Source organism: Thermobia domestica, chromosome 10, assembly GCF_964235325.1.
Source record: "Thermobia domestica chromosome 10, izTheDome1.hap1.1, whole genome shotgun sequence".
Taxonomy (NCBI): Eukaryota; Metazoa; Arthropoda; class Insecta; order Zygentoma; family Lepismatidae; genus Thermobia; species Thermobia domestica.
This window is the reverse complement of record NC_137463.1, coordinates 118,732,912-118,758,921: the sequence shown is the minus strand read 5'-3', so window position 1 is coordinate 118,758,921 and position 26,010 is coordinate 118,732,912. Positions and strand designations below refer to the sequence as shown.

Sequence of the window (26,010 nt, the reverse complement as noted above, 5' to 3'; positions counted from 1 at the left end):
AGGCAGACTACCAAATTATTGTTACTATTTTTGCACACAAAGACTTCTGGTAATTGAAGAAGAGAATATCTTCTACATAATTCCAAAAATTATTACATACTGCATTTCAAGAATTACTATGTTCAATATGTGTACCATAGTTAAATAATTTTTAATGATTAAACGGTAACAAAGGTATTTGCACTCCTCAACATTCAATTGTAAATAATTTTAAATATACCAATTCTCTGTTCTCAGAACTGTACGATGCTAGTATTAAAAAAAATTCCTTTAACAAAATCATGCCTTTCAATAAAAATTCAGATAATTTTATTAAGTACATATTGAATCTAAAAGATTGATTCAGGTAATCTAAACAACTAGATTATAAGAACTTATTTACTTTATTTCTTAAATATTTCAATAAAGAAAATCACTAATAATTTTGTTTCAGATCATTTTTATAGCTTTCTAATTCTAACTTCACGTAAACTATTTTCCAAAATTAAATTTTCATTCAAAACATCATTTATTATAATATATTCTAATCTGTTTTGAAAACCTGAAAGAACGCATGCTTTTTTTTTTTCCGTACACACATTATAATTAAAAATATTACGGAGAGATCATACATTATGCAAAACTTTTTTGCAACAATGGTTTGGTTTGGTTTTATTAATTTAAATTTAAAGAAAGAAAAAAAAAAGGTTTTGAATTCCAAGTCTAAAATTTGGTACGGTATTTGTTCTGAAAACTGAGTCAAAGAACATCATTAAGATCGAAGTTCTGTATTACAAGCGAAAAACAAAACTATTTTTTAAATCTTATTATTAGTACATTTGCAATATTTTGGATCTGCATATAATGTTTTGCAAAATTTTTAAATACTTTTCAAATTTGAGGTAGCTCTAATTTTTTGTACTTCAAATAAATATATGTCTATAAAATATATCCATTATTAATATTGAAATATGAAACGAGCAAGAATTAAGTAATTGAGTTCGCCTTTCTTCACTGAAATGATACTTACGCAATCATATTATGGTCGCCCACATCAGGATGAATAAATTTTAATACAAAATAAGGTTAAATATTCTAGATGTAGTGACCATAGTATTATTTGCGTCAAGTTCTTCACTCACATCAGAAAAGAAAATGCAAACGGTACCCGTCAAGTTTATGTTCTTAATGAGAAACAGATTTCAAGTGATGATACTCCACTGTTGAATTCCACTCCGCAAGTGATCTCCACCAAAAAGAGTGGGGTCACTCCTCCTGTTGCAGAGGCTCTTTTGTCTTAGCTCCCTTCTTAGCAGGTCACACTACAGCGCAGAGTTGCTCCATAGCAGCGACTGAGAAAGGAAGCATAAAAAAACAGGCGAATCGAGGAAAAATTGGTGTGACCCTACAGATCCTTTTAATTTTAAAACAAGGGAAACTAACCACATTATATACTGGGATATTTATGGCAAAAACAAAAATGAGCTGAAAGGAATTTATCCTAAAAGACACAGCTATAATTACCATGCACTGATAAGGTACAACTAAATATCGTGGTCTATATTGTGCTTTAGGATTAAAAATTAAAAGAAAAAGAAACAAACTCGTTAACATTAACATGCTTTTCTTTTTTTAAATCGATTTTAACTTTTGAAAATATAAACACTATTAAGTAATTGAAATGCTTAGCACAACACTTAAGAAACAAAAGCTAATAAAACGAAAATATATTTTGAAATATGCATATGAATATATTATTTTACAGCCTAAAGAATTTCTTTTTAGATATTTAAAAAAGAATATGGAAATAACAGTTTTAATAGTTGATTTGTATGCCAAGTAAAAATTAAAATATGAGCTGATTTTTTTGCGCTTTATTATATTATTAAACCAATGCAAAAAGCTTTTCGTTTTTTTCATGCACCATTTACAATTCAAACTTGGAATTGTCACATAAACCTATATGTGTATTAACTTTACATACATATATTTTGAGGTTGGTACTTTAATCAAAATAAAAGAAAGAATTACCTGCTGATCACGTGATGGGTACCTTTCTGGGAACTGTTCAAAATTTGGAGCCTCTTCGCATGTGTAATCATACATCCATTCACAAAAATGGTTAGCTATATCAAATGCTCTGTAGTTGTATGAACAGTATTCAAAGTCTATCAGGACAAGTTGATCCTTCTCGGGAACGGAGCTAGTTTTCAGTAAAATGTTGCCTTCTTGCATATCATTGTGGCAGAAAACAACAGGGGATTTCATACTTGTGAGGTACTTCCTGAAAATTAAAAACAAAAGCCTGTTATGCTTTGTGCTTTATAAGTGAATTTTAAAATGTATAGTATTTATTATAGCATTGAGAACTGACGCGTTGACCAACATCCCCAGGTGAACGTGTACCAATTGGCGGCCTCAGCACCTCGTTCGTTTGGCGACGGAATCAATGTGGTGGAAAGTATTAGCGTGTAGAAATCTTGTATTGGGAAATGGTGAGGGTGAGGCGGGAATCCTATTGGACGTCAGACACCTGTACGAGGAAATTAATCACCCAGAGTATATTTAGGGCATTTTTAGTCCTTTCTCCAACCCTTTCGCGACCACTATGGTGATTGCGTGGCTAATATTTGCAATATAGCCTTAACTTTTTTTTTTTCCTTCGGCCTTTTTCCCTTATATTCGACCATAGCTCGCCCTTCTGTTCTGTTTCATTACCAGCTCTTTTTCTATATCATTACCAGCTCTTTTAAAGTTATTTTTAATATGAAAATTCAGGGTTTCGTTACAAAGTAGGAAATATATAAAGTTTCGAATAAATAATAATAATATTGACCTGGATTGTTCCTTCAATATATTTTTTTTTCTTTCAATTTCTCATCGATATTTCAGGTAAAATTATCGATTGCCCTTCATCGAGGCGCTTTGGATTTGCAGTAGGCCATCTACTGACTGACCAGCGTATCTCAATTTAACTACTGATTTCAAAATATTACCTTTTAAATGTGTATTTTCTACCTACTAGCAGCTTGCTATAATCTATTTTCAGTTTCTTTATTGTAGGATATACATTTGGTAAATTTAGCTAATTACTCATGTGCGTCAATGATTTACCCTCCTTTCCAAATCTGTATAAACATTGTTACACATTACTAAAGCACTATATGGAAATGTGAATTTGGGTACTTATCCACGGAAACAATCAGTCGGTTCCTTACTGGGCATATGTGCTATTGTTTTATTTACATTACTTGTGTTTTTTGTTTCTCGGTTTGCTTGTGAGCGCTCGTATTTTCGTGTTTCCAACATTGTACAACCTTAGGTTGCATGATTGCGTAATACTTTCCTATTTCCGTGGTTCTATTCATGATATTACGAACTTCTAGTTAGAAGAATATTATTTAATATACTGCACAGTGTTAATCAACTGTAATATACAGTATGTAACAAAAATATAGCATATTTTAAACATACTGGCCATACTATGCCACTATTGTTGTTTTGTGATTCTCCCCGATAAGAGCCCACCAGTGTTTTCAGAAATAAAGTAGTTTCAAACCTGAAAAGGTTGGCCACCTCTGTCGTATATAATTGTGAGTTCTCTATGGATGCCTAGTATAGTGCTCACTGCTGGTGCGAGGAATATTGGTTACATCAAGGTTTTGAGCTTATGGTTAACAATATCATATCCGTGCCTTTTCTCTCTACGTTCTCCAACTTCTCGCACCTTTTTGTTCCACCAATTCTTCTATAATTATTCACCAGTATTAATCGTTCGTCTCTTTTAGGTTGAAGGGCATAATTATAACCCGTTAAAGATACCATATGATTATTATTATGGTTACTTAGTGTGTTTTCATTTTGTTTCAAAGTAATTTAATTCATTAACACTCCTCCCCTTGACTGTTACATATTGACTGAGTTTCTAGTTGAAAAGTTAGATCGTTATGAGAAATAAGGGTTCTTACCGACGAATTTACCAACATTCCTTGGTGAACTGTTATTATCGAGCCCTCATTCACTTAAGAAATGGAAGTTAACACTACATTTGTACCACGGTACATGCTGTATGCAATCATGTTTGAGTTCGGACAGAAAAAGAGAAAATACTACCCTATTTGCTCGTTTCGCTTCTACAAAGTTTTGAATTAATCACTATACGTGATCGAGTAAATGGCAAGGACTTATCATTGTAATTACAGATTTTTGTAATTCCTGAATTTTCTTCAAACTTTCAAGCTTTCGATTCTCCCCTGGAATCTTGATCACGGAGGTTAAAAACAGGAAGAAAAAAAATAGAAACATCAAGGAATAAAAATGGAACGGACTTACCAAGGGAAGAGTTGTGTTGTACGGAAACATGTCAAACAAGTCAGTAATCTCCAGGTGAAGATTATGCAAACTAAAATCTAACTAATCTGGAAGTTTAAAGAAAACTCAGGAATTATACGAATCTGTAAATAGAACGATAAAATTCTTGAGCGTGATTTCGCATTGGCAAGGGCTTAGTTTTCCTTTTGTTTCAAAGTATTATTATTGTTTATATAGTTCAAAATTTCGTTTACTTTGACATTATGAAGCTTACTTTACTGTAAGTCTGCTTCTAATGAAACTTGTGTTAGTAATTTTCATTAGCACACAGTACTTACGGTGTTCCATTGAGAAATACTCTCATACGCCTTCTCGTAAAGCAGAATGAACCTGTATATTCCAAAACAAAATTAATTCCTCAATTTCATTTCTGCCCGGCTTGAACTAGATACATGCATAACAGGTCTTGTTTGGTATATACATTACTTGTTTTCCATTATTCATCTAAAAATTCATGGGTGACTTTAATACAGTAGCAAAGCAATTTGTCATGCACAGTTCTCAAGTTCTGAAAGTAAGAAGAGCAAAGCGAATCACACTGTAATACAGTTATCTAGAAGTTTCAAATATGTTTTCCTAATGAAGCATATCTGCCAGAGTAGTCCACCATCCGAACTACTGTAAATATTACTATTTTGCGACAAAAGATCCAGAGATGTACAACATTAGCACAATCAACTGTAATCACTGGCTATGTTAACGTATTTTCATGCTGTTAAATCACACTATTGTGCGAAACATCTGCTGCGCAGACACAAGCACAATCAACAGTAATCACTGGCTACGTTAACGTATTTTGATGCTATTAAACCACACTATTGTGCGAAACATCTGCTGCGCAGATACAGTCTTCAAACGGAAAGCTCAAGGGCTAATTATTCGTATTTTGCTCTTACTAGCAACCTACACTGCAAGTGCCCCTAGTGAGAGACTTACTTTACGAGCCCAATCTTTGCGTATTCGGACAGACCGTGTAATTTCGCCTTTATGGTAAACCTGCTGTTGTACTTCTGTAGTATGGTCCTCTTGTCATTTTCTCACGCTTTCGGTAGCCTGTAACTTCGAAACTAAGTGATTCTGAGCAAATGTTGAATAGATTTTTTTCTTTTTTCTCTGAATAGATTCACCTCATAAGCGTTGTAACATGTATTCTGTCACACCCTGTATACATATACTTTATATCAGTGGTGGGCACAAAACAGGTTTTTCGGTTTTATGAAAGACCTAAAGAGGTATCCGAACATTGAAAAAAGTTTTTGAAAACTGGTTCTGTTTTCTATCAAAAACTTCTTGCTTCTTCGTTAACTTGTTTGGAAATGAACATTACAAGAACAAGACAAGATACTGACATCGGCGAGAATTATATTGGTTTCAGCAGAAACCCAAAACATTTTGAAGAAAACGGTTTTGTTGAAAAACGAATCATTAAAAAAAGGTTTGATAAAAAAGCAACCCTATTTTTAGAGAAAATCTAAATGTTGGTTTCTTAGTTTTTACAAAAACCTTTTTTTCTTTATTCCTATTTATGACTTGTTAAGAATTTCGTATTTTATTCTGGCTTCTTAAATGGGAAAATAAATATATGAATTAAACAACCTATAAAAAAAATGGAAGTCAGTGAATTTCCACTAATTTTCTAGTATTGGCACCATTTATAGATACAACAAGAAAATATTAAAGTGTACAATAATAATCAATAATTAATCATGCTTATGTGGTATGACAATGACGACATCAAGACAAAGAAATAATGAGCATATAGAGAATTCAGTCTTATTCTTTATGCTGTGCAATTACCAGAAGAAGTTTCTTTTACTTTTTCTCCTTCTTAATAATAATAATAATAATAATAATAATAATAATAATAATAATAATAATAATAATAATAATAATAATAATAATAATAATAATAATAATAATAATAATAATAATAATAGTAATAATAATAGTAATAGTAATAGTCTCACTCTGTAAATAATGCTAATAATAGTAACACAAGGATATGTAATAGTTAACAGACAAACATAAGGATATGTATTAACAATTTGCAATAGGTTTCTCAATCCATAGCTTTTTAAAATAAATAAGCGAAAGCAGTAAACAGCACTAGGGCACGTATCGATGGAAAATCCAGTACAGTACTGGCTTGTAACAAGAATACTATGAGTTGTTTTTGTTCGAAACGCACAGGAAGGCGTGGTGATAATACTATCTTATCGGTAACGTTAGAACAATCATAGATAAGAGTTATTCTCGGGTGAAAAATAGACAAGAAGTTACACTTTCTTTAACCTAATTTAATATCAAATGGAGTTATCGAAAAGATAAGTTTGATGTAAACACTCAGAAGAATGATGATGTAACACACTTAATTGTGCGAGAAATCGAAAGTATCGGTATATTTTTGCAATGCAATATCTAACTACACTATTCAAAATGTACGATTTTTTTTATATGCCTTCATATAATTATATACTAGGCAAAGCCAGAAATTTCCCAGTTATTACTTTCATTATTATTATTATTTTAATGATAATAATAATACATCATCATCATCATTAAAACAAAAGTCCTTTTTAAGAGAATCACAAACTTATGTCTATGAAACATCCTAATTTTTCGCATCTTATTTCACCATTACTTCTACAATTTACGCCTAATGTCACATAATTGGATTGATTAGTGCTAGTACTCTAAAGCCCGATATACGAACAACTGTTGATATATCGCACACCCGGTGGAAGACTGTTACAACTCAAAATTACACATTTGTGGGAACATGACTTTTAAGGTTCGTTATTGTACCAAAATCGGCTCCCTGGAATACTGGTATTTCTGCCATCTAGGGGTTAATTTGTTTAGTTACGTTTATACGAAAATACCACCAGGTAGAAGTAGTATTCTCTTCTCTATTCTCTTTTGAGCGATAATATCTTAAAATCTCCATTTTTGAGTTGTAACATTCTTCCACCGGGTGTGCGATATATTTTTCTAAAGAATCTGATTTCCTACAAAAGTCACTGGCGTCCTAGAGAATTTATCCTTCTACGAAACGCATAAGTAGGTATGATAATACTCGTACTTAGTTATCAGTAAGGTTGCAACATATTATATATATATATATTATTGCGAGAAGGCACAGAGAATTAAATTTGCCGATTGATCTCTCTAAGACAGCACAGTATACTCTAAGTTAAAAGACGGACGAAAATAAAACTGTATGACTATAGAAGAATTGGTGAAACAAAAATTTGCCAGGAAACACTAGAACTCCGAGAAAATGCATACAAGCTATGCTGTTCCCACAACTTCACGTGGTTTCGATTCGAAACAGACACCTCTCTATCAAACCACATGCATTCTTAACTAAGCTAAGTTGATGAAAATTTACACTAATTTACTTAACTAGATGTATCATTCAATGGAGTTAATTACAAGAGCAATACAGTTGGTGAATATATTCAGATTTATTTTTTATTTACTTATTTTTTAACTGTAGCGTAAAGATTGAGGTGATTCTTGTATGCGAAAGTTGATGCGTGTGTCTTGGGTACGGGTAGTCCCGTCTTTAATTTACTGCTGGGGGCAATATTTATCACTGTTAACTTAGCATCGTGAAACAACTGGGAAGCTATCTGAAAGTAGTAACAAACTGCGGTCTAAAAGCCAGAAATACTAGCGCTAGAAGTAAGCGTTAACCACTTTCTTGAAAAACATGGGAAATCTGCTCTCTTCAAGACTGAAGCACCATGTACTTAGTTTTAGTTTTTAGGGTAAAAACAAAAAGCTTCTACCATATTGTGAAAATGTTACTCAAAATATAATTGATAGAACTCAATGTTTTTTATGTAGCTTGTATTGTATAGAAATACAGAAGCGTTCACCTCTCCAAGTTCGTGTGCACGAACTTTGCTTCATAACGTAGGTTTTGTAGTGGACTGGTATGTTACTTTCATCATTATTTATTTGCATTTATGCTAAAGGGCATAAGAAAAAGACAACTAATTTCAGATTCTATTTTAAAAACAATGCTGCGATTGTACGATTATAGATGCAATACTAAAATATTTCCTAAAGAATATCAAAACTTCAGCAATAGCACGGTTCCTACAGGTACTGATAAAAAAATAAATAAATAAATAAAAATAAAAGAAAAAATCCCTGGCTTGCTATGGCTAAATAAAATTGTTGTGAAGTTGGCTTCTTTCCCTACAGTTGACCCTATCTCACCAAGTTTGACAACTTCTGTTCACCAATTTTCTTCTTGCTTTTTTGTACTGACTGCTTTTATTTTCACATGTACTATCACTATTTCTTCCGTTTTTTAAGAAGACTGCACAATTGTCTACAAACAAGATTAAATATCTCTACATAAAGTACGTACAAATATGACCACAATTTTCAAATTCTGAATTAAAACAAACTATAATTAGAAAGAAGATTAACGCAAAATCGTGACGAACACCGACCTTCGCGCCAGGGAGTTACTGACATTTACGTCACGAAAGCCCTTTTTCTTCTCGGTCTCGTTCAGTTCGGTATCAATGACTATCTCCTTTTCATCAATTTCCCATTTCAGACGTATCCTCTGTTGCTTCAAGCCTCTAAATTATGCATTTAACTATTTTTTCTCACTTATCTCTTCCTTCTGCTGGTGCAAGTACTCTTCGTAGCGTTACTGGAGCCTTTCCCGTAACGTAGCATCTTCTGGTGATTTGCATGGGTTCAATACCTCCTGCCTCTTGTTCCTATCTATGGATGAACCTTTCTGCTATGATAGTCTTTTCATGCATATTTCCCATTCATAGTGATTTATTGACGGAAAACCCTCTTTCGATCGTTGCATTTCTATGTAAGATTGACATCCCAATTTTTACTATCTTTCATAATTTTTTTGTATTCTTCAATGCCAGCAAGAAACTTGCTGTAAGCAGCATCAAGTAATAATTCATTACAAGTCTGGAAGACTTATGGAAATTTTGTTGAGTTTATACTGGAGAAAGATGCATTCTTCCCCAGGGTTTTCAGCAAGCACACCATTTTTGATACCGGACACGAAGTTCATGTAAAATAACAGAGAACGTTCCCACATAACGTGAATGTTGATTACCTGACAACGTATCTTTAACTGCTTTGTACTCCGAAGATCTGGCCTGTTGAAGCTTGCTAATCATAGAAATTACAATCCAGTGGCAGTCGTAAAAATTCCAGTTTCTGTCGTTCCCTGGTCTCTGTTCCTATTCGTGTGAGAAAACGTCAGACAGTAAACCCAATGTCGAGATTTTTGCTCACGATGCTACTGTCATAACATTTAATAGTCCTGTACCTGTACATTTCAGCGCAGTTATGGTTTTATACATCGAATCATGAGATCTTGTAAGTTTCCCTACAGCATCAAAGATGAATAGGGCCATTGGTCTTTAAGTCTGAAACCTACACAGGAAGAGCTCGCTTTCAATGGCCACAATCTTGCAGAAAGCCAAACAAATGAACTTGTACTTAACCTGTACATTTGTACTTAACAAATGAATCACTTGCTGCCTTCTTCAGGGTTTCTGTAGGTTTCACGTTTATCAGTTTTGCTTCTTCTAGAAATTTAATTACATAGTCCCAAATTTCCAATGCCCTCTGAAAACAAACGGCACTTTCGAACCAGCGAACGCCACACAACAGGAAATTTTGTGCATCCTGTGATCCCAGTAAACACTCCTCGACAAACTGGAAAGTTACTGAATGAGTAATGAAAATGACATAGTAGGTTACACATATTTTAGTCCACTGATTCATCGCACCATCAATGACTCATAATGGTTTTACGTTAAAGATATTTCTGTCACTTTTAAGTGTTCTCCATTTACCAAAACAAAGAGTCCGAAGATACTTCAAATTTTCCTCTGACTTTTCCTTACCATCTTTAATTTTCCTGACTTTCAGTTTGTAGGAACCCTGAGTAGGCTGTACAACCATGACAAAAAAGAACATCTACTTTCCTTTTCAAAAACCCTTATCAGAATACAAGATAATATAAAGAATTACATTATCATATATATATATATATATATATATATATATATATATATATATATATAATACTCATTTTAACTTGAAAGAAATACAGGATGATTTTGTTGCCTTCTATAATACATATTCATGCTTAGTAAATAAAGCAATAAAAAATAGTAAAACCTCTGAGAAAGCAAACAACACACATTTTAAAAACCGAAATTCAAGTGTTTTCTTCTTAAATTTTGCAAATAATTTCAATCTTAACGTGCCTTTTGAAGCTGTCTGAAGTAGCTGAAATGAAGTGAGCACTTAAATGGCGAGACACAAAAATACAGCTACAAAATTTCGATTTTCTCGAGCTCTATTAAAAGGATATCAATATGCTATAGATCTTTGTTGTTCCTTCTTATTAACCCCGCCATGGCCGGTCCCAAGCCCGTGCTGAGAAAGGGGGTGTTGCTTGGCTTAGTATTCATGCTTAGTAAATAAAGCAATAAGGGTGCACTTTGCCCTTATTGCTTTGCCGGGCTCGCATCTAATTCCAGGCACCGGAAGTTTTAAGGGGGAAATAGGGTGACTCTGAATTGGGTGCGCTGCCAGTCCCTTAACTACCATATGACAGCGCGTGGCAGAGGGGTTAAAGAACCTACCGGCGGAGGTGAGGCCTCGACTATCCTCCGAAATGGGCGACTAACTCATGCCATTGGATCCGGTAGAGTACGTGTGACCTTATCACGTCCTCAGTGAGGTAGGTAGTCTTTGACTGCCGCCCCTACCGACGGAGGTGAGGCTTCGGCTATCCATCGAAATGGGCAACTAGGCTCTGCCCTTGGGTCCGGGAGATAAGGCTACGTGGAACCTCAACACGTATGAAAGGGCAGGTAGTTGGTGTGCCCAAATTGTGGGCCGATCCAACGTCCTACCGGGAGGATGATGTAGGTTCTGCCTTCAAAGAGCTTGTAGTACGTGCTCTTGGGTACAGGATGGGATACCTATATCCTAACGCACACTCGTACCTCAGGAGCGCTGAGGTAGTGGGACTCCTTCATCCCAGCTGCCCACTGGGTGCAGGAGTCACGACCCTACCAGGGGAGCCGCCGCTCCCAAATAGCTATTGTGTTTAAAGGGAGCCAGTCTACATCAGCCATTGGGTCTTGTAATGTACGGTGTACCTCTACCGTAATTAGAGGAAGTCCCGTATTACTTGGACGATCCTACCGAGAGGGGAGTGTCGGATTCCTGCCTGCTGGAGGGACTGAACGGGGGTGGAGAAGGGGCCAATCCCAGGAATCAGGGTAACGGCTTTGATCCCGCGGAAGGGAGGAAACTCTGTAGGATATGGGCCGGCACCAAACTCAAATGGTGACTTAACACGTACCATTGGATCCGGGATGAGATGCGGAGCATCTCGACATGTGTGTGGTACCTCTACACACGAAGGCGGAGGCCAGTTGAACGATAGAGGTAGGCAGGCCGGGATTGAACAAGCCCCTCGGGCATCGCCTAGGGCCCCGGATTTGGGTTGGACTGCCGGGCTGTGGTGGTCGTACCGTGGGATTCGGTAGTTCATGGGAGCCAATCCCAGGAATCTGGGTGACGGTGAGCATGGGCGGGAGGTGGGCTTGCCTTGAAACGCTCGGGCGTCATGAAGAGCATGGTAGGACTGGCTCGCTAGCAGTCTGCCTCCACTAGTAGGTCAACTGGTAGGCACTAAGGACTTCGGTCTGGCCGCGCAGTGGGTGTATCCCACTCCCTCAAAGAATTGGGGTTACATCGCTTCGGTGAGTCAGGATTAGGGGACAAACCCTGTCGGTGCACCTCGTGCACAAGGACTAAGATCCAAACATGAGCAACTATGGGTGGGGTGCATTGTTTCGCGGTACCCGTCCATTAAAGAGACCGAACGGTCGCGGGCATGCTCTCCATGTATGCAATTAAGCGTGACAATAGCAGGCCACTAGCATCAGAATGTTCCTTCTTACTACCAAATATTATTGACAACGTCTTGATGGATACACAAGTTTTAAATTCTGCAACATAGGATTATCTTATTCTCTTCTTCATACGTAATATCATTACTAACAGAGAAGTCTTCCTACTTTTATTTATCTGAATAATCACATCTATATTGGACGAGCAATTGTGTATAGATTTACTAGTGCTATACACTTTTGTAATAGTTCTATTGTATTTGGTAAGAGCATAATTTACAAAGATATGCATATATAACGCACATAGGTTTATTGCCAGAAATTTATGATATGGACTACTGGAAACAACTAAAGTCATAAATCAGTGGCTATAGGATTGTAAGTGTATGTCTAGTGAGTAACGTAATGCAAAACAGAAAAGATCTTACCTAAGCCAATCCATTTCACCTTTGAAGTTACATTTTAATAGCCTTTGAGCAATACAGCTTTTGTCAGCCTCAACATCTGTTAGACAGCCATCTTCATTCACACTTTGAATCCACCTATATACAAAAATATTGGTTTCAAAACAATGTTCAGAAAATCTATAAATATGTAAACATTTCTATACTAACTTCATTAATAATAATAATAATAATAATAATAATAATAATAATAATAATAATAATAATAATAATAATAATAATATTCTTATTATTAATAATTAATATTTTCTCCCGATGCCTTTTGTGGATATTGATAAATACTCCCGGTTTCTGGGCCAGGGCCGCCCATAGGATTTATAGGTCTCCAGGGCGGGCCACTAGCGGTCATTACCACTGTTGTGGATTCCGTTTTATGAAAATAGCCAAGCAACAATAGCAATAAATAACAACAGTTATAGAAATAAAATCTCTATTTTCCCCAATTGATTTTCCATTATTTTAAAGTTAAAACCTTAGACAGCTTTAGCTGGAAAGTATTGCTGGTAAAGTTGGTCGTATGTACTTCTGCGTACCACAGGCACGTTGGCAGGAATCTCAAACTTGAAAAAATTACAAATGAATGAAGAAACCTTTATATTTCTTTTCATGGGTTTCCGACATTTATCATGGTTACACTTTTTATGGGCGGCCCTGCTTTTAGCAAGTCACACTAAATAATAAAAAGATATACTTCAAGCATTAGTGCATTCTCATACTTTCCATTTGTCTTCGTCTCCCTTCCCCTTCCGGAAACTTTTGTAGATCGACCCAAAAGATAAGAATTAAAATTGAAGTACACAATATATATATGACCTACTCAAAAGCATGGCCTACTAATGTGTTTAAGGTATTATTATTATTTTTGTAGGTATTATTCTACTAGGATAGCTTCACATCTTAATATTATAAACTTATTTTCAATTTGGTTATTTCAACACTACGCAAAAGTTTCATCTATAACTGTCTTAAATACACTTAGCTTCACAGCATTAAAATTGAACTTCGTATTTATTTACAGAGGTGCCACTTGAGGGAGGGTACAGGTCAATTTCCCCCTAGGTTAGATATTAATATTTTTAAATTAATACTATAGATACAGTATATATTAAAGAAAAATATGAAACTTTATTTCTATCGGTATAGAATATCACCCTCATTTGCCTCCTCCGCTCGTCTCTCCATATCAATACCTGAAATTATGCTTTTCACTTTCTTTACCAGAAAACCACGATTACCCTTTAAGCTAAAGGGATGAGTGATTAATGAAAGTGAATTATTATGAAATAATTGGTGGAACAAGAAAAGGGAAGGAAACGAAAGAATCCCAAGAAAATTCAAGAATACCACATTCTTAATCACAAACTCGTGTGATCGGGAATCGGACCAGAGACCACTAACACTGAGACACTGTGCCCCGCCCCCGTCATATCTATAATGCACAATGTACCTGCATATACACATATGTATGTATGAAGGTACGATTAGGATTAGAAATTAAGACTTCTGGGCTCTCGGCATCTATGACCATTTAGCCTGTCACGTATATGAGGGATGACGTTCCTCGGCGAGCACACTATCCGATGAAAGGAAAGGACGGAAGCGGCTTAGGGCCATTATGTCAGGTACTATCCCGGCATTTGCCTGATGTGAATGAGGGAAGCCCAGGGAAAACCTCATTCAAGATGGCTAGCCTGAAAAAGCTGTTACACTTTTTAGACCGAGTGTCCCAGCCGAATATCGAATCCAATACCGCTCGCACCAAAGGCGAAGCGTTAGCGACTACGAAAGTACGATTAGGGTGACCGTATATTGATGACAGGAGAGCGTAGCCAAGGTTCACTATTGTGAGCAATGCAACGAAGTCTTACCGCATATTTACTTCAGCATGTGCTAGACAAAGGACTTTCTAATGCTATAACACACACTGTCAAGGCACTTATGCCTCTCTCCCCCTCCACCCTCTTCTGCCTCTCTACCTCTGGTCAATATGCACCCAGCCTTAAACTGCACAGCCGATATACCTCCTATCCTACAAGTTAATAAATAACCTTAATAACGACATCCAGTCAGGCAATTCGTATACATTGATACACAAACACGATATCCACGCACCTGGACATTGTATCCCACAACCAACGAGGTTCCTTACTGATTGGCACATTCATGCAATGAACTAGTGCCATCTTCTCTGCAATCAATTTGCTTAATTTTCCATTACTGAGTTCCCGTGTTTTCAATGGACGGGCCTGCAACACACAAAAAAACATTACAAATTATGTAACTTTTCGCATTACAACAGAAAGCTATTGCAAAGAATGCGCTACTAAAATAACATAAACAAGCACAAAAATGAATTAGCACTAACAATAAAAATTTCAACTTCGGTACTTATGCATTTTCTTTTTCCTCTATGTGTGTCATTATTAAGAGTGTGTGAGTCATAGTTAGAACAACACAAACAAGAGAAATTACAAAAGAAAAAAACTCGTCAAATTGTTTTTATTATTATTATGAAATAGAAGTACCTCTATTGTAGTGTGCATTACGAAACAAATGAATCTTGGTGTAACTACATAAATGAAAATGGAGGCGGGAAATTAAGAAAATATATGTATGTCAACACGATACTGAGAAACTGCCTACATAAGCAAAAAATACACAATTTCTCCTTATGTAAGTTTCTGCGAATCACTGCATTCAAAACTTAAATGCTGAGCAGAGCGGAAGCATTTCATGTGGTATTTTGTTTCGTTCGTCGATCATAATTCGAAAACTGGTGATGTTTACACTTTGAACGGTGCCAGGTGGACACTGGTGATAAGATCTATGGATACATCTGACTAATCATGTCCTTGAGAAACAGCGACACAAAATATTTTAATTCTTAAATCTATTTTGCAAGTTACTCATCGGCAGCCATGCACTAATGTGCAGTCAAGTTTTTTTATACAACACACTGGCCAAATCAACTTAAGCCACTACTCATCAACCAAAATAAGAAAAAAAAATCTAATAAAATTTTCTTTGATAATTATCTGTTTCTGGTTTTTAAAACTGTAAATTAAAAAATAAATCTTAAGGGTAATGTAGTTTACCACTAGTTTGTATGTCAAGAGTCCCCATATGACAACATGTAAATTTTGTGAGTAACTATGAAATATTATATTGAACGACTTACAAATTTCCATAAGAAGACAAAATGTGTACACAAATTGGATGATTGCTTAACGTTTTTCACTTAATGACATACATTAATTGTAATATACACTACAACATTTGTTATTTTCACAAGGAATAATTTCATCCGAATTTGCAGTTTTCAGAACCCGGAAGGCCGACAACAACAGCGCAATAGCTTTCGTAAATTTTGGTTATAACCGTCCATGAAAACTCATTTTGTAACAATAATTATTATTACCGCTACCTTTCTGCTACATATTTTTTGCGGTGAGTAATTGCCATTCTGCTTTTTTTTTTTTTAAATTAATTATTATTACAATTTCTACACTTCCCTTCTTGTAACTTTTTGATCCAATTAAAACTCTGCATCGCGCTTCTGAAAATCTGCTCTTATAACTACTTGGGAATATGTGTAACTAGTCTAAAGCGTTCTTGGCACTTGAGAAATTCCAGAAACACTTCCAGGTCCAGTTTCAGTTCTTTTTTTATTCTCATAAGAAGACGAAAAGTTTTTGTGTAGGTGCGAAGCGGTTTCGTGGCACCTTTTCCACTGCTAATGTTTATTATTATTATTATTATTATTATTATTATTATTATTATTATTATTATTATTATTATTATTATTATCAAACATTATATATATAAATTATCAAACATTGGCCTATCACTGTCTTATATTAAAGGGTTTGAAAGTTACTTATCAAATAGAACTTTTAAAGTAAAAATTGGCAAGGTAACATCTACTCAAGGTCAAATAGGGAGGGGAATACCTCAAGGGTCTCCCCTGGGTCCGCTTCTTTTTTCTCTATTCATCAATGACCTACCTGGAAAAGTAAGGTATTCAAAAATACTATTATACGCAGATGACATAAAGCTCTTTAGAATAGTTAATAATGAGTATGATAATTATCTCCTGCAGAAAGACTTAGATGCAGTAAACCATTGGCGCAAGAATAATTTATTAACTATTAATTCTGGAAAAACTAGATATATGACATTTACTAATAAAACTCAATACTTTGTCAGTAAATATAAAATTCATGGAGTAACAATAAACAAAGTAGAACAAATTAAAGATCTTGGTATTATTTATGACAGACAATTGAAATTTAGTAATCACATAAATGATTTAGTGCAATCAACGAGAAAAACAATAGGTTTTATTTTTAATCAATGGCCTGATTTTTTAAATGGTAGTTCTTATGTGTACTTATATAAGACACTTGTTAGATCCAAACTTGAATTTGGTTCAGTCGTTTGGAACAGTTTGTCTAATATACTTATTAACAAACTTGAAGCAGTATAGAAATGTTTTATACGACTACTATGTTATAAAATGAAAAAGGACTACTATTCACACGAGTATGAATATTGGTTAACTTTTTGGGGACTTCAATCTCTAGCAGAAAGAAGAAATTTTATGGATAAATACTGTATTCAAATGGTATTGGATAATAAATATAGCAGCGATTACTGCTTGGAAAATATAGGAATAAGAGTGCCGTGTTATAGTGTAAGAAGTCATTCAACATTGGTAGCACTAAATTCAAAACGTGAAATATTGAGAAGAATGACAGTGTCTTATAACAGTTTAAAATGAACATATTTTGGGAGAAACAATAGAGCAATGATTTTATTTAATTATATTTTTTTCCAAAGATTAATCTGTTTTAACTTCATGACAAGGGTCTTGATTTTATTATTATTATATATCTTCAGAATATCTTTAGTTAATATTTTATGTGGAAATGTGACAATAGGTAACCAGGATCTTTTACATAGAAGATATGAAATTTTAAGCAAAGTTGACTCATTATTTTAACGATAGTTAAATGAAACTTTAATTTCCATAGTTCTGTTAATAGTATTTTATGATATTGACTGTATCTATTTTAATCTTATTTTATAGTCAGCTTTAATCTTGTAATGTGAATATATTAAACTTCTGACAAGGGTCTTAACCTACTAATATTCATTCTATATCACAAATTTTCTGGTCTGTTTTAAATGATTGTATAATAGTCTTATAGTGCTGTATTTTTGCCAATGAGCTGTTCACGGCACTGAAAATAAAGTTATTATTATTATTATTATTATTTTAGTCTCTCTCTCTCTCTCTCTCTCTCTCTCTCTCTCTCTCTCTCCCTGAATTATTATGCAATCTGAATAGTTGTTATAAGATAAGCAATGCTAGTAATGGCTATTGTTACAAAACTAGTTTCCATGGACAATTAAGACAACGATAAATGCAACGATTTTGAAGGTAGGCTGTTAAATAAAAATAACACTAACGTAAGTGGAACATACACTGCAACGAGTTTTTTTTTTTTTTTTTAATCTTAATATACCACGATTTCGCTAAGGGAAACAGTGATGATACTGTATTAAAAAAAAAATATATATAAAAAGATCAGCACCTCTTCTAAAATTGAATTATTAGTCTATTTAATAATACTGTGAAAGCGAGACGGTTGATCTAAATTTCCTGTTCTATTATATTGGTCTATTAAGAAGTGATGTAGCGTAAAGTGATTTTTTAAATTATCATATTTCTTAGTTTTCTTTCACACAGCTTTCTTACTTAATTCTTATATACATTGAAATGTTTGAGTTACTGTAGAACTGTCGATTTTTACGTTTTTCCTGTAAGTTTTAAGTTTTTCTGGCATGTTTTGCGATATAAGTACGTTATTATTTTTTTCGTAAAACTATTTCTTCAGTTCTTTTAATAAAGAAATGATATCCTGGTAGAGTTTTGAAATGTTTTTATAAGTTAACACGAACAAAATAACTAGAGGAAGTGATTTTTCACATACTGATAACAATGCGACTTTTAGAGAGAAAATGCAATGGCGCCCAAACCTTATGTAAGAGAATAATAATAATTTGGTTTAACACCTTAGCTTTGTTTGTCAACAGCATTTCGATCATTTCACAGTTTCGAACGATATGTGATATGCTGATAACAGGTATAGAAATTACTATGAACTGATGAAAGCAGAGCCTCAACTGGTTATGAATTTCGAATGTTCTGTAAAAGTTTCTTGAACGTATATAGGAAAAGGATGCAAGTGTGTTAGGGATGCAAAATCTTCATTAAAATACAATTAAAAGGCAATAAACACCTGTGTAATATATTTAGTTGTTTGGATTCGAGTTTAGCTTTCCACTCAGTACCGAGGCTATATGAGACCAAGATCTACAGCTTGGATTTGAGTTTAGCTTCCCATTCAGTACCGAGGCTATATGAGACCAAGATCTACAGCTTGGATTTGAGTTTAGCTTCCAATTCAGTACCGAGGCTATATGAGACCAAGATCTACAGCTTGGATTTGAGTTTAGCTTCCCATTCAGTACCGAGGCTATATGAGACCAAGATCTACAGCTTGGATTTGAGTTTAGCTTCCCATTCAGTACCGAGGCTATACGAGACCAAGATCCACAGCTTGGATTTGACTTTAGCTTCCCATTCAGTACCGAGGCTATATGAGACCAAGTTCTACAGCTTGGATTTGACTTTAGCTTCCCATTCAGTATCGAGGCTATATGAGACCAAGATCCACAGCTTGGATTTGACTTTAGCTTCCCATTCAGTACCGAGGTTATATGAGACCAAGATCTACAGCTTGGATTTGAGTTTAGCTTCCCATTCAGTACCGAGGCTATATGAGACCAAGATCTACAGCTTGGATTTGACTTGAGCTTCCCATTCAGTACCGAGGTTATATGAGACCAAGATCTACAGCTTGGATTTGACTTTAGCTTCCCATTCAGTACCGAGGCTATATGAGACCAAGATCTACAGCTTGGATTTGACTTTAGCTTCCCATTCAGTACCGAGGCTATATGAGACCAAGATCTACAGCTTGGATTTGAGTTTAGCTTCCCATTCAGTACCGAGGCTATATGAGACCAAGATCTACAGCTTGGATTTGACTTGAGCTTCCCATTCAGTACCGAGGTTATATGAGACCAAGATCTACAGCTTGGATTTGACTTTAGCTTCCCATTCAGTACCGAGGCTATATGAGACCAAGATCTACAGCTTGGATTTGACTTTAGCTTCCCATTCAGTACTGAGGCTATATGAGACCAAGATCTACAGCTTGGGTTTGAGTTTAGCTTCCCATTCAGTACCGAGGCTATATGAGACCAAGATATACAGCTTGGATTTGACTTTAGCTTCCCATTCAGTACTGAGGCTATATGAGACCAAGATCTACAGCTTGGGTTTGAGTTTAGCTTCCCATTCAGTACCGAGGCTATATGAGACCAAGATATACAGCTTGGATTTGAGTTTAGCTTCCCATTCAGTACCGAGGCTATATGAGACCAAGATCTACAGCTAGGATTTGACTGGAGCTTCCCATTCAGTACCGAGGCTATATGAGACCAAGATCTACAGCTTGGATTTGACTTTAGCTTCCCATTCAGTACTGAGGCTATATGAGACCAAGATCTACAGCTTGGGTTTGAGTTTAGCTTCCCATTCAGTACCGAGGCTATATGAGACCAAGATATACAGCTTGGATTTGACTTTAGCTTCCCATTCAGTACTGAGGCTATATGAGACCAAGATCTACAGCTTGGGTTTGAGTTTAGCTTCCCATTCAGTACCGAGGCTATATGAGACCAAGATCTACAGCTTGGATTTGAGTTTAGCTTCCCATTCAGTACCGAGGCTATATGAGACCAAGATCTACAGCTTGGATTTGACTTGAGCTTCCCATTCAGTACCGAGGTTATATGAGACCAAGATCTACAGCTTGGATTTGACTTTAGCTTCCCATTCAGTACCGAGGCTATATGAGACCAAGATCTACAGCTTGGATTTGACTTTAGCTTCCCATTCAGTACTGAGGCTATATGAGACCAAGATCTACAGCTTGGGTTTGAGTTTAGCTTCCCATTCAGTACCGAGGCTATATGAGAACAAGATATACAGCTTGGATTTGACTTTAGCTTCCCATTCAGTACTGAGGCTATATGAGACCAAGATCTACAGCTTGGGTTTGAGTTTAGCTTCCCATTCAGTACCGAGGCTATATGAGACCAAGATATACAGCTTGGATTTGAGTTTAGCTTCCCATTCAGTACTGAGGCTATATGAGACCAAGATCTACAGCTTGGATTTGAGTTTAGCTTCCCATTCAGCACCGAGGCTATATGAGACGAAGATATACAGATTAACATGGGATCCAAACCACATGAGCTCCCACTGGGAATTGTAATAGGTTTTTCTGTATATTGTTTTATATATTGTAATTATTTTTAATGAATCTACCCCAGTTTCCAATTAAAATTATTCTATGTTACTATGTGAAACATACTAGTATGTGTTTCTGTTCTATGTAAATTGTGAGTATCATTTATCTCTTTTTTTTTTCCTAAAAGTCTTTTATAGGTATTTTTTTACTGAAAAATCTGGCAGCCCTACGTTACTGTGCATTATTTTTACTTGAATATTCAATTGTACTTCTTCACACTTCGATAATAAAATAACCTTACTGGAATATATTCTTCAATTCTTCCGCCAGGAAAGATGCCATGAAGTCTTGGTCCCAGACGTCTTTCCGAGAGCAGAGTAAAAATAACAGATTCTGTAATAAGACCTTCCAAAGCCTTTTCGCCATGAATTTGTCCATATAATCGCAGAAGCACTTGATGTGGTTCCCCGTTCTTTGGAGGATGCGATGTGGGCAAAGCGCAAAGGAACAACCAATTGCTCAGGCCTCCACTGAAAAACACAGAAAAAAATAAAATCACATTAAAAACCAAGAAATCATACAATATGTATAATTAGAATGAATCACAAACTAAATTAACTTTTATCAGCAGTAGAACAGTTAAAGGGGAATTAACGGCCATGGTCTGCCAATGAGTCGAATGATGTCACAATTAAAAGAAACAAAGAAACAAAAAGAAACCGCTGCAATAGAAGGCACTGATATTACCTTTTCAGATCTTGGCCTTTGAAAAGTTTATTTTAAATAAACTGTTAAGGAATATAAACTTTGATTAATTTGTAAGAAATCTGTCACTGAAAATTACGGCTATAAACAAAATTATACAAAGGTATACATTGATAGTAAATAACTATAGACACACTATTTTCGTATTACAAGAAATGATTCAAAGCTTGAATTCAAATACGAATAAGTTATTTGATCTTCAAATGTTATAAGCGCTCAGAATTTCATCGAGAGAAATTCAAGCACTCAACGTTATAATTTCAAGAAATATATATATATATCCTATTCTCCATATCTTGATGAGGTGGAAGTTAAAGCCCGCAATCCCTACCTTGCGTAAGCCTTGGTTAAAAGCACAACGTCCAAAGAAGAGATCTCCCTGTTCTTGGGGAAAATATATAAAGATCAAACGAATCAATAGCAACAATTTTCCCTACAAATAATCTTCGCTTAGGACTAAAAGTATCTTTCCCACTCGACTGGTTCATAAGGGTCCAGATTATCTAACGTAACCTACTAGTAAGGTTGACATTTGTGTGAGGTCTACTGTGTAATTGTTAATGACCCTACCTGTACAAAAGTACATAATACCATTGGTATAATCTCCTCAAAGTAAAATTAAATTACATTCATTGTTGCAATATCATCGTATGATGCTATATGCATTTTAAAGAATAAATATATTCCTATTCAATATAAATTTGATTTTTTTTTTCTTTATTATTGTGCTAGGAACAATTTCCATATTAATTTTTGGATATTCTCTGACCAGGCCTTGCCATATCTCCACTATTTTTATGGTGAAAATGCAGTGGACATACTTATCTTCCAAGATGACATCTGGCGCTCAAAACTTTTGTAATGGTTTGAGGAACATTCAGGCACCCTGACGCGTCAGTCTGGTCTGCAAAGTCTCCAGATTTAAATCCAATTGAAAAACTAGGAGCAGCTGAAACGCAGAAAGTGCATTCCCGTATTTTGCTAGAAATACGGGATCTGGTAGTGGTAAGCGAGTTAAATCCAATTGAAAAACTAGGAGGAGCTGAAACGTAGAAAGTGCATTCTCGTGTTTTGCTAGAAATGCGGGATCTGGTAGTGGTAAGCGAGTTGAGTCAAATTGATGTTGCATCCCTGCAACAACTTGTAGAGTCACTTTCAAACCAGAGTTCAGGTCAGAGGTGGTGTTACCTGGAAGTAGGTAAGCTCAACGGAGGGCTTTTTTTTTTATTTTTTTTTATTTATTTTTGTTCCGTGTGCTTACAAATATATCATTCAAACTCACAATACTTACGAAGTAAAAAATAAATATATAAGGAAACTTTCAAACGACTGATTAATTATACGTAGCTCAGAGTAATTAAGTTTATATAATGGGTAACTGCATTCATATCAAACCAGACAACTTTCACATGTACGACATATTTGGCTGGATACGTTCGATCATTTTATATGAAAAATATCTATAAAGAAATACAATTAAAGTTAGTAATGTGTGAAATTGCAATCGGAATGATGAGACTATTCTATCATACTAGGTCTATACAAATACAGATTACCAATTTAATCTACATTTTGCAGAGGCTTTTATTTAATATTGCTTGATCTCTAAGTTTTAAGTAACTTAAAATACAAGAGCAATTACTTTTTCTCATCTCTTCGACCAGTAGTGCTGGCAAACCTATATTTTTAAGTGAAGGATGACCAAGGTTACGAGACATACAACAAATCCAGATGTAAGCGCGAACAAGTATTGCTTCCTGATATCCTTCGGGGAGGGGGGGAAGTGCCTCCTCCCATTCCTTCCAGAGTTGATGAACCGCTTCTCTCCTCCTCCGGAGCCAAGATAAAATAAATTAGGTGAGTTGAATATCAGTTTAGCGTCATTTTCAGCAGTAAGGCTATATGAGACGTGGACCTCCAGTTTAACGTGGATGCGAACCACATGAGCTCCCGCCGAAAATCGAACTCAGGTCTATCACAATAAAATACAGACTGGGATTATGAATCAGTCTTGTGCAGGGTTTGTCCTTTAGCAAATAGTGTGCCAAGGTAGCGTTCTGTTTGGTCCCACGAACAAAATTTTCTGGAAGAAACCCTAAGCATGAAGGAATGGAATTTAATATTTCCGCATTCGGTATTGTAAAAATTTAGTTTTTCACTATACTAGTAAGATATTTATCAAATAATATAGATCTTTTTGTAAAATCTAAATGCAAAGTCAGTTTTTTTTCAAGTCGTCATATGATAAGCCTACGAATGACACGACAACTTCTGAACTTTCTTTAAAATTACTTAATTTGTTCAATAAGTACGAATTATACATCATACCTTAGGTTTGAAAGGGCTCGATCCTTTCTGGTTACGCCACTGTTTCAGGCATTTATTTTGTATGATGATCAGAAACATAAGCAGATATCCACGCCATATTGGGAAGCGATGTTAGCGACAACTTCCCAAACCAATCCAGCGATCAGTCAAACCAACCAATAACAACTCAGCCAGCAATTGTTTATGACCTACATTCCGACCTCAAGTGAACATATAATTATTTCAGAGCGGAAAATTCCATTGGTTATGAATGCTAGACCAACAGCTTCAATTATCCTTAATATACCTTTACATCTATACCAGAAAAATACATTAATTGCAGTACTTGCGAGATAGCACTTAAAGCCGATGCACATAATTGTGCGGTTTTCCTGTGTATACAGCAGGTACTATTATTACACAATATAATAAAACGAAAACTAAAAGCGTTGTTCGACTAAGAAATAGATCAATAAACTTTCATTTCTATGGCTGAATTAGAAACCCATACTCGAATATTTCCCATTACTTATAATCATTCTAGAGTTATCAGTATGAAACTAACAAAAAGTGTTAATGATTGTATTATTAACCTATTAACAAAGCCATACATGAATGCTCACACTGGAAACGACATACAAAGCTAAGAACGACTGGGGAAGTTGGTCAGGTCAGACAGTTAAAGATACCATCCAATCATTGATCTGACGTAATTAGTAATTGTATGTCAGCATTTGTGTGAACTACGAACATGTCTACATTTTTAAATTTAAAAAAAAAAAAAAAAAAATGTCCGCATACATTTTCCAGAATTCCTTGATTTGTCCGCATTTTCTAATATAAATATTTACGGCATTAAGGTATATATACAAAAACCTAAAATTAATTTGGGAACTTGAACCCCACCCTCTCCCTTCACGAATGGTATTGTCAGTTTAATTTCAGACGCTTCGTAAGTAAAGAATCTTTGGCTATTTGTATTCAAAAAAGGAAAACTTACAAAAAAAAAAAATCTATTTAAAATATGAATAAGTAAAATCAATATGATGCTCTGTGAGTATTCTTTAATCTTCACAATTATCTTTAATATTTTTTCAATGTATTTTCATAATTTTTAAAACTTAAAGTTGAAAGTAATGTACCAAGTCGTAAATTAATGTTCTTACAATGAGTTAACCAGATGGAAGTGTGTTCGCAGGGGCAAATCTAAAGGAGGGATGTAGAGATATAACTTCCACCTTCTCCCGACTCAAAATTCATTCGGCAAATTCGGGTTTCTAAGTGATTTCATATTGAAACTTTGGAAAATGGAATGCAAACAAGCCCTACATTTTCACGTTAGAATCAAGTTGATATTAACAGAGAATAGTTTCCGTTATCGTTTTAAAACAGCATTATTCGTTAAAGTTATTGCCAATCCAGTAACTAGATATTATATTTTATAAACAGTTTCATTTCACAATGTACAATGTGAAATTGTTTGTAATAGTGTCGGGATTTATTAGGAGCAATTCAGATTACTTATGTAATACTGAACTAGAGGACCATAAAACATACTGTATTCAATGGTTAAACCCGAATCAGAAACTTTTGTTTGCATTTGTCAAATATCCAAAATATGTTCCTAGCATAGCAATCAAACATAAGACTGTAGAATCGCTATTGTAGGGTTAATTCAGCAAATGAATGTTTTCTTCTTAAAAATCTTTTGTATAAAAAAAAATACTTTCTACAAAATTAATATGCCGACTGAAGCGAACTTAGAATCTCCCGGCGTGCAAAGCTATAAAACAGAGCTTC

At 35.0% G+C, this 26,010-nt stretch overlaps 1 protein-coding gene across 6 annotated transcripts in view; it reads right to left on the bottom strand.

Moving 5' to 3' along the window:
* LOC145662680 (choline/ethanolamine kinase-like) overlaps nucleotides 1-26,010 on the bottom strand; it is a 139,123-nt gene that overhangs the window by 24,581 nt on the left and 88,532 nt on the right. For all 6 annotated transcript variants that reach the window (XR_014127080.1, XR_014127079.1, XM_081728503.1 and 3 more), the window contains exons 3-6: nucleotides 21,440-21,668; nucleotides 14,864-14,997; nucleotides 12,716-12,829; nucleotides 2,011-2,263 (exon numbers count right to left, since the gene is read on the bottom strand). Coding sequence is in view for 4 of the 6 variants with exons in the window: in XM_081728503.1 (XP_081584629.1) it covers nucleotides 2,011-2,263; nucleotides 12,716-12,829; nucleotides 14,864-14,997; nucleotides 21,440-21,668 (730 nt within the window). In the remaining 2 variants the exon portion in view is untranslated. The remainder of the gene's footprint in view (nucleotides 1-2,010; nucleotides 2,264-12,715; nucleotides 12,830-14,863; nucleotides 14,998-21,439; nucleotides 21,669-26,010) is intronic.